At 41.6% G+C, this 10,320-nt stretch overlaps 1 protein-coding gene across 1 annotated transcript in view; it reads left to right on the plus strand.

Annotated features, from left to right (window-relative positions):
- The first annotated feature begins 6,183 nt into the window (after positions 1 to 6,183).
- DNAJC5B (DnaJ heat shock protein family (Hsp40) member C5 beta) overlaps positions 6,184 to 10,320 on the plus strand; it is a 39,056-nt gene continuing 34,919 nt past the window's right edge. Inside the window, exon 1 of the mRNA XM_026659707.1 lies at positions 6,184 to 6,290. Within this exon, the coding sequence (XP_026515492.1) occupies positions 6,184 to 6,290 (107 nt within the window). The remainder of the gene's footprint in view (positions 6,291 to 10,320) is intronic.

Below are 10,320 nucleotides of genomic sequence, written 5' to 3' on the forward strand. Positions count from 1 at the left end.
AAAAATCAGCCATTCATTAAATGATGGAATTGTTTTTGAAGCCATAATATAGTAAGTAACCATTCTGTAATAGACAAAGCTTTGGTAATAAAAGCCTCATTTCTAGTATAATTACAGAATTTACCAAGATGACACGGGGGCTAAAGAAGTTCCTCAGATAAGTGCCTTAGAATAATTCTCCGTTTTCAGAGGATTTTGAGATAATCTCCTAAATAACTTGCAATATAATTCAGTAAGAGCACAAACACTCAAGCACATCTTAGGCACAGCTCAGCTGAAGAGGGGAAATTAAAAAAAAAAAAGGGCAGCTAGTCATAGCCACTATGAACTTCCTTGCTTTGCAGACCCATCATTGTCTGTAAAGCCAAACAGGGTTCCTAGGCCAGGGTCAGGGTTTAGTGGGCCTGAGACAAAAGTGCAAAAGTGAGATCCTCATTCCATTTTTTCATCAATCTCCACCATTTGCCATCTTCTCCTTATTTATTTTTAACAAACTTGTTTAATAAGCATTTGTCAAATAGATGTTTTTAATTTCTTTAATAGTTCTGTCACCATTATAATAAAGTTTGATCATTTTCTTTTATATTCATATATATATCTTACCAGAAGACCCAAGACAAAGCAACAGAAGTAGGAGCAACAATGCAGGCGAGTGAGTGAGTAACTGAGATAGGGAAAGGAGGCTGGTAAGACCAGTAGGAAGCTCCAAAAGTATCCTGTCCATTATAGCTTCCAGTCTAGGAATCTGGTTGTTGAAGTAATTAGTACACAGCATCAGTGCATACTCCATTCCCCCGTATTCTCACTCTCTTAGGAGTCAACCTCATCATGACTTACGCCACTCATGCTTCAGTCACTTTTTCCACAGAAACCACCATTTATCACCTGCAAAAATCCACCTACCCACTCACTTTCCCAGCTCAGCCACCCCCCACACTCATGCAGATCACTTCCTTTCCAACAGGGCCGGCTCCAGGCACCAGGCACCAGGCACCCAAGCTGGTGCTTGGGGCGGCACCTGGAGGGGGGCGGCGCGGCGCTCCGGCCGCCGGGGAGAGCGGGGCCACAGCCGGGCTCGCCGCCCTCCCCCCGGCGCTCTGGCCACCCTCCCCCCCCGCGCCCTCCCCCCGGCCACCAGGGGGAGAGCCGAGCCCCCGCCAGGGCTCACCGCCCTGCCCCCGGCGCTCTGGCCGCCGGGGGGAGAGCCGAGCCCCCGCCGGGGCTCGCCGCCCTCCTCCCAGGGCTCTGGCCGCTCTCCCCTCCGGCGCCCTCCCCCCGGCCGCCGGGGGGAGAGCGGAGCTCCCACCGGGGCTCCGGCCGCCCCACCCCCACGTGGGGGGGGGCGGGGGAGGCGGCCGGAGGCTTTTTTGCCTGGGGCGGCAAAAAAGCCAGAGCCGGCCCTGCTCTCCAAGTCACCTCACATGTACCACCACCATTACCTCTTATCTCACACTTCAGATTCCTGTCTCTGTAAAATCAAGGGTATCTTCTCTCCTTTTTATCATAGGACTGGGGAGAAGAAACCAGGAGTAGGAAGGCCTGGGATTGTCTATCAGGCATGCTGAGAAAACTGAGGTAAAGGCTGGCCTTTTTCTCTTCTCTCCTTGCCCATGGAGGAGAATGGCGTAAGGGTTCAGCCAGGCAGTGGGCATGCAATACATGATGCCATACATGATGAGACTTTCTATCTCTCTTACCAGGTCCAGGCTCATACCCTATTAGTCTGTTACAAACCAGGGAAAGTGTAGGGAAAATGGAAGGGCAAGGCTGGAACAGGATTCAGCTTGATTTGCTCTGATTCTGTTTGTATGACACTGCATTCGTCAGAGGCTACCCAAAGCCAGTTTTGGCCACATTTCAAACTTGTCAGAAGTTAATATGCAAATGAGAGTCTCCTATTATGTCTAATTTGAAATATAAGTAAGATATTAGACTACATGTCTTACACTTCAAAGTGGTGTATCTTATTAGGAGCTAAAGAGCTTTGATAGATTATGAAATGCTGAGTGGTCCAAAGATTATAGAGACAGTGATTGGGATATACGACATTTCCAGTGGAAAAATCCTAGACTTGTAAGGGCTAGTTTTGTTCTGGTGGGAGATCCATCACAAAAACTAAACAAAACAAAAAACACCTAAAAATGGTGTTAAAAAGAAACAACTATTAAAGTTTACAAAGGAAGATTTTAACACTAGAGGGAGCTGTAAACACACAGAATAATATGTTTAACTTTTAACCCAGAATAATGGTAATATTTTTCTTGATAACAGGATGTATGAAGAAACTCACAGGATTTCAACAATTTCTGGCAAAATTTATTTATGTGATAAGGTATGTTATTCTGACCAGGGCAATGGATAACCAGTTTGTTAAACTCTTTTTCTTTCTTTCTCTCTTTCTATAGTAATTGTCTTTACATAAAATCATTTGAAATTTGAGAACAAGCAAGCTGAATGGACAAGCTAGTTTTGTGTGTTTATACAAAATAACAGGAGTGGCAGCATCTGCTGTAGTTAAAGTTTTTAAAAAAATCATTCCAACAATATTATACTTTGTCCTTGAAAAATATATAGAGTATAGCTCTATTCCTGCAGTTGGATCCAGGCTGATAGATCTTTGTCTGCACTGACTTTACTGGCCTATGACCTCAGTGGGGCTCCATGAATCCATTTGCAAGGCTAACCTATGTTTCATATAGTTCGGTCTATATAATATATACGAGGAGTGAAGACCTTTCAGGGAGTTCAAGGATGCCCTCCTTTGGGAATTTATTTATTTATTTGTGTACCTGACATTTGGTTCAATCTGCTCCATTCCAAAGACAAACTAATAGCTCTTCAGACTTTTTTTAATGTGCTCCAGGGGAAAAGGTATCTCTGGCAAACAAGAGGTGAGCTCCAACAGAGGCAGCGAAGTCACCCCAAACCTCCTTTCTGTTTGGTTATGGAGTTTTAATGAGGAGCATCCCTGTAGCACTTCACCAGTGTTGTTTTGGAAGTGAATATATGGTGAAATTATACCGCTAACATTAGAAAAATGAGTCTTAAAGTGAGGGTTCAGTGTCTAGACAACTTGAAAACACTGATGGAGGAAATCCAACAAACTCAATACATCTATTAGAGTTGGACACAGCAGAACGAGGGATCTGAAACATAATCAAACATGAATGTAGTATATTTTTGGTGTCATAGGCTGTCACGTAATAGCAACCTTTATGTTCATGAATTTTTTATTCATTCTTTCATAGGTCTTCCAGAGGGAGAACCAATTGGATACTAGACTAACAAAAAAAATAGTAACCAGACTCCAGTGACCTGTTTAACCCTGAATGTGAGGGATGAAAAGCAGCAGCCTTCTTGTATGGGACAGTGCTTCAGGTACGGAAACACTTTCTTCTGTTGGTTCTTGCTTTCTTTCCTTCTGAGTTAGCAGATCAATCACAAAAACTGTCAAGACACTGAGTTGATCAAGTTCTCTAGATAAGACTTTGTTCCAGCAGTTTTAGAAACAGATATGTTATTAGAACCACAATAGCTTATTTTTGTTATACTTAACATAAATCTAAATGAGTTGAAAATGTAGTAATTTAAAAGTCGCATTATCTTAAATGAGAATGAGATATGTAATTGTTTACCAATATTTCACTCGTCTTTTTAAATATTGTGTCAGCTTTCATGGAAGTAAACAATATTCTCCTTTCTTTACTAAAAATAGGATTCTAATGTATCTCAGTGATAGGGTATAGGATCTGGTACTGAAATAGGAACTGTGCCTACCTTTATCTTTATTAACAAAGAAACTTTAACTTGCTCTAGAAAACTGGATTTGACTGTTTATAATCATCTATTATTATTCTGATCATATTTTTATAGGATAACTAAAAGTAAGTAGGCAAAACTCCCATTGATTACAACTGAAGGATGATCAGGATGACTTTGTTAGTGTCTCAAAGTTTGCACAGCTGATCAACTTCTTGAAAATTTAGTGACAATAACAAAATATTAAAAACAGTGCTTTGTAAGAAAGTACAAATTATGTTAGTTTGCTGTCCTTTAAAGTAAGATCCATCTTAATTTACCTTTGGTTTTTGCCTCTGCTGTGGTGCAATGTATCCAGCTTTGGGTAATGGAATTTTTAAATTGTGTTGTAGTTCAGTGACTTTATATTGTTGTCTGGTTATGAGAGGTTTGATAATGTCAGTGTGCCAGATCCTTCTCCCATTGACTCGAGCGTGAGCAGGATGGGTCCCAATGCTAGTGTCATGTTAAACATGTTACAGCCATGTAATTCTTAACAAATAGAACTGTAATGCAGCTGGTAAATTAATATTTTAGGCCTGAAATAACATAATTCTTAATGATTAATTTTTTTAGTATGTTTAATTCATTTAATGGGTACTTTTGCACTATCACATTTATTTCAGCTGGATGCGTGAATTTCAGTAATTCACAGGATCTTGAACCTTGCTTTTATTTATTAGAATAAGAAGTCATGAAAAAAAATCATAAATGTAAATAATGTTTCCTTAAGGAAATCAAATAGGTTTTGCCAAAGTTACATAGGTTAGTTTACTTTTGTGTGTAATCTCATGTAACTTTTTGACCAACATGATGGTTTGGGTTTTTTTGTTTGGGTTTTTTGTTTGTTTGTTTGTTTTTAATGACATGCTTGCTCTTATTTTACAACTGAATACAGATAAAGAGTTTGAATTTGTTACAAAGCTGAATCTAAACCAAAATGTGGCCTAGTAAATAATATATGAAGAAAGGCAGGATAATGTTTCTAGCTCAGCAGTGAGAAGAGAGAAATGGCAGAGTAGTAGTTTTATTTGACACACTAATCTTTTAGTTCTCAGAAATGTCTGTCTCCAAAGCATGCCCACAACTCACTATAGATTTTTCCTATGGTTATATTCTGCTGTGATCAGAGCTTTGTTGTGGCTGTTCTGTTGTCAAAGAGGCAGATCTTTCCCTCAACACCAAATCCAAGTATAGGTGCCAACAGCATATAAAGAAATTCTTCAGGTATCATGAGCACTCCTCCTCATACGCTGCAAAGTGGTAGTGGAGCCACTCTGTGGGTGGTAGTTTGGCTGCCAATTCCACCTGCAGGAGGAACGAGGTTATGGCTGATTGATCTGCGCAGCAGTGTATCCAATGATTAGTCTACATTTAACCTTCATTCATGCCATGCAACTGAGGGGCCCTGTAGGAAATTTATCAAAGACTTCTTATGAATTCTGCTAGAATTATTGCACTATAAGACACAACCATGACATCTCAATGTGAGACCCTACTTCACTTCAGCTTTTCACACACATAAGATTATTATAGAAGCAGGGCCGGCTCCGGGCACCAGCATAGCAAGCAGGTGCCTGAGGCGGCCAATGAGGAGGGGGGCGGCATGTCCGGCCGTTCCGCGGCAATTCGGCGGCAGGGCCGTTACTCCCTCTGGGAGCGGAGGACCAGCCGCCGAATTGCCGCCGTAGAATGAAGCGGCGGTAGAGCTGCCGCCGGGCGCGATCGCGGCTTTTTTTTTTTTTTTTTCCTGCTTGGGGCAGCAAAAACGCTTGAGCCAGCCATGTACAGAAGGTTAATTCTATAATATAGTCCATTGGGCTTAATCCTTGGCCTCTAGTCCAGTCACTTTGTGCTGCTCAGAAAGCAAAAAGGGGGCAGAAATCTGCTCTAAAAGGGGTGACTTGGGTGATATAAAGCTGACATCCCATTGAAAGAAGCCAATGATCTTAGTGGAAGATTCAATTATATGTGTAGGACTTGAAAGAGAAGGGGAAAACAAACTAAACAATTATCCTGAAATGTCCTTTTACTCTGTTCAGGCCTGATTCTGCATGAAGTTAATGAGAATTTTGCTATTAATTTAACTGAGAGCAGGATCAGGCCTTTTATTTGGGACATTCGGCACCTAACCCAAGCATTTTTTGTGTGTGGCCATTTTGAAAATCACTTTAAAATAATGTATTTTGGGGGAGAGGAAGGTCTGTGGCTTTTTTGGAAAGGTATATGCTTTTCTAATTTTGCTTACATGTAAAATAGTTTAGAAAGTAACTTAACAAACTAATTAAACCTTATTAAAATTAACAATAAGAAATATTATCCCTACATCTGCAATCCCAGTTGTTCTTTTTCCCCCCTCAGTGGTCTTGGTAATGCACAGATAAGATGGCTGAACAAAGGCAACGGGCTTTATCCACATCAGGAGAAGCATTATATCAAATTCTAGCTCTGGAGAAGGGGGCAACACATGAAGAAATTAAGAAATCTTACAGGTATTTAAGAAATGTCTAAAACACAGGTAACAAAAATGTTTTATGTCACAGCAACATAGATTTTACTGTGCTGAGATATTATATGTACTGTCCAGGGAACAGCTCCTACAAACAGCAACTATTCAAAGAAGTGTAAATCAGGAGTAACTGCACTGAAGTCCATTGTTGCATGTTTGAATTTAATAATGATTTGAGATTGTCAAATAACAGGCTCAAATGTAATTATTAAATCAAAGATTAATACAGCACTATACAGAATACAGAAAGAATAGATACATTACTACCTTTGGTGTAAGGTAAAGAGCTGGCCTCTGTGTCTCTCTTCTCTGTAACTGGTGGGATACTGGCAATCTAACCTGCAGTCCCCAAAGTAACTTCCTAACCCTCTATCCTTTCATAGGGTGTGAGACAAACCCCATTTTGGAGGGGAAAATACTTTCCCATCCTTATTTTTACCATGTATTCTGTTTTCCTAATTACTAATGGAATGTCTTTTATGGTCCACAGTTTACCTGACTGATGAGCAAAAAGGAATCTCTAATCTGGTCATAAGTACTAACTGCTATGACAACTGACAGTTCTTAATGAGTTAAAAACATCCTTCAATGGGGTCATTATTTCATCCTTTACAGAACACATCTGCATTAAGAAGTATCCCTTATCAATCATTCAGTTTTGCTTATAACATACTTGTGCAGACACTTTTTCATTAGTTTGAGGGGTCTCTTCCCTGGACACCTGGACTGCATTAAAGTCAGAGTAAACAATAGGGTTAAAAGATTAAACACATTCCATTATTGAATTCATTTTTCCATCACCCATTAGTTTCAATTGAAAGACAAAGAACTTTTTAGTTTCAATAGATGTAGGACACTAAACGTATCAATACACAACATAAAAAGGATTTTGGGTAGCATATAAAAGAATTATAATAGTTTATCATAAAAAATCATTAAAAATTAATATTTACTAACACCATGGAGTTACATGGTGTAAATTGGGGTGTAAAAGTGAGAGTAAAATCAGGCCCTCCAACATCAATAACTTACTGTATGGCCAAAATGTTCAAAAATAGTCTTTTATTGTGGGTGAGAGAGACAAGCTTTCGAGCTACACGGAGGTCTTCCTCAGGTCTGGGAAAGGTACTCAAAGTGTCACAGCTAAATATAAGATCAAACAGGTAGTTTAGCACAGGGGTTGGCAACCTTTCAGACGTGGTGTGCCGAGTCTTCATTTATTCACTCTGATTTAAGGTTTCGCGTGCCAGTAATACATTTTAACGTTTTTAGAAGGTCTCTTTCTATAAGTCTATAATATATAACTAAACTATTGTTGTATGTAAAGTAAATAAGGTTTTTAAAATGTTTAAGAAGCTTCATTTAAAATTAAATTAAAATGCAGAGCCCCCCGGATTGGTGACCAGGACCCGGGCAGTGAGAGTGCCACTGAAAATCAGCTCATGTGCCGCCTTTGACACGTGTGCCATAGGTTGCCTACCCCTGGTTTAGCATAAGTAGTTATCACATATCTAAGGGACCATTCAGAGTGAAGTGGCCTGTTAATACCCCTGTAGGTATAGGACAAAAAGAGGGGTTAGTGGGTTACAGATTGTTGTAATAAGCCATAAATAAATAAGACTGTGGTCTTAATAAAGACACTGGATTTGGCCAGGAACCCATCCTGGCAAGGGTCTTCCTGGAACACTGATCGCCTGCCAAGTGGGGATTGCCGCCTCCAGAGCCTGTGCCAGGTCTGTTGAGGCTAGGGTGACCAGTCAGCAAGTGTGAAAAATCGGGACAGGGAGTGGGGGGTAATAGGAGGCTATATAAGAAAAAGACCCAAAAATCGGGACTGTCCCTATAAAATTGGGACATCTGGTTACCTTAGTTGAGGCTATCCCCTGAAAGACTTTTGCCAAGCCATGAGACGGTGCTGCTCCCAAGCACCCCGGAGCCGCAAGGGACCTGTTTAGCCTCCCAGTAGTGGTATCACCAGCAGAAGAAGGTCTGCTACTGGTATTAATGGCCGCAGCTCATACTTCAATGCATCGAGATCCTGTGGTACTGCTATCGAAGGCCTCTGCGAAAGTGTATGCTGTCAAGAGGAAAGCCTACAATGATTTCCCCGATACCACTGTGACGGGTTAGATCACAGAAACCTTCTTGGGAGCTGCCACCTGATGTGCCAAGACTACTTCTACCCTTGCCTTCCCTGCCAGCTCAGGACTCCAGCACCCTGTCTTGCTGAGCCAGACACTCCCGTCTGCTCCAACACAGACCCAGGGTCTGAATTTCTTGCCCCAAAGCTGCAGGTTTACCTGAAAGCAGCTAACAGAAGCGTTCCTATCTTTAACACTCAGATGCCCAACTCCCAATGGGGTCTAAACCCAAATAAATTTGTTTTTCCCTGTATAAAGCTTATTTAACACTCTCCCTCTATAACACTGATAGAGAGATATGCACAGTTGTTTGCTTCCCCAGGTATCAATACATACTCCGAGTTAATTAATAAGTAAAAAGTGTTTTTATTAAATACAGAAAGTAGGATTTAAGTGGTTCCAAGTAGTAACAGACAGAACAAAGTAAGTCACCAAGCAAAATTAAATTAAATGCGGAAATCTATGTCTAATCAAACTGAATACAGATAAGATTCTCACCAGTTCCAGAATGCTCCCTTTTACAGACTAATCTCCTTTTAGCCTGGGTCCAGCAATCACTCACACCCCCTGGAGTTACTGTCCTTTGTTCCAGTTTCTTTCAAGTATCCTGGGGGGTGGAGAGGCTCCCTCTTTAGCCAGTTGAAGACAAAACGGAGGGGTCTCCCAGGGGTTTAAATAGACTTTCTCTTGTGGGTGGAGACCCCCTCCTCACTCCTATGCAAAGTCCAGCTCCAAGATGGAGTTTTGGAGTCACCTGGCAAGTCACATGTCCATGCATGACTCACAGTTTTTACAGGTAGCATCCATTGTTTACATGCTACCTTGAACGTCCTCAAGTAGACTTCTTATGTGGATTGAAGCATTCCAAGATCCATTGTCCTTTAAGTGTTTCTTGATTAGGTACTTAATTTCAATATTCCTTTCTCCAGGAACTGACCAAATGCTCTACTAAGGTTATTTAGAAATCAAGCCAGTACACAGCCAACGTTCATAACATTCATAACTTCGAATACAAAAATGACACATGCATACAAATAGGATTAATACATTCAGTAGATCATAACCTTTACAGAGATATGTTACATGGCATATGTAGCATAAAACACATTCTAAGCATATTTCCATAAAGCCTTATGGGAGGTACCGTCACAACCACCATCCCTGGACTCGGGCTACCTCTCATCAATCCCAACTGAATCTGTCCCTTCATTGTCAGAAGTATCTGGCTCTTCTTCAGACTTGGAGATGAGGTCACTTGTATCCCATTCAGGACAGGAATCATACCCCCCCATCAAAAGCTTTGGGAGCATGGGCCATGAAGCAACCTCAGCGTTGGCATCCTTCTAAGGTTCAATGGTCCAGGCTAGGATGGGTTTCCAGCACATACCAGTGGCATTCTGGACATCATGGGGCCTCCCCCATGCCAGCTAGGACCTCCCCTCAACGGTCCTGCTTGCTATCATAGAGAACGCACCGGAGACATCAGCATCAAGAGCATCATTCCTTGGTACCTGGTACCAAGACCAGTACCGAGCAGCCAGAAGTCACTCTGGCAGCTTCTCCACCACAAGTCAGATACCAACCACCACCTCAGATGCCTGTTGCATTCTTGTCCTTGTCACCAGATGAGGCTATTGAGCTGTCAAGTGACCCACCACTGCGAGAGGACCACAGGGCTCATCAAAATCTTTTGAGAAGGATGGCCTCTCTACTTAACATTCAGGCAGAAGGTGTGTGTGAAAGCTCTCACAAGTGGGTGGACATTCTGGTATCGGCAACTCCCGGTCAGTGTGGCTCTGCCAATTAATGAAGCCATCATGGAGCCTGTCAAGGCTGGATCCCCACTTTGAACTTTAGGGTTCAAATGTAGGG

Source organism: Terrapene carolina, unplaced genomic scaffold (assembly GCF_002925995.2).
Source record: "Terrapene carolina triunguis isolate 2854851 unplaced genomic scaffold, T_m_triunguis-2.0 Scaffold58, whole genome shotgun sequence".
NCBI lineage: Eukaryota > Metazoa > Chordata > Testudines > Emydidae > Terrapene > Terrapene triunguis.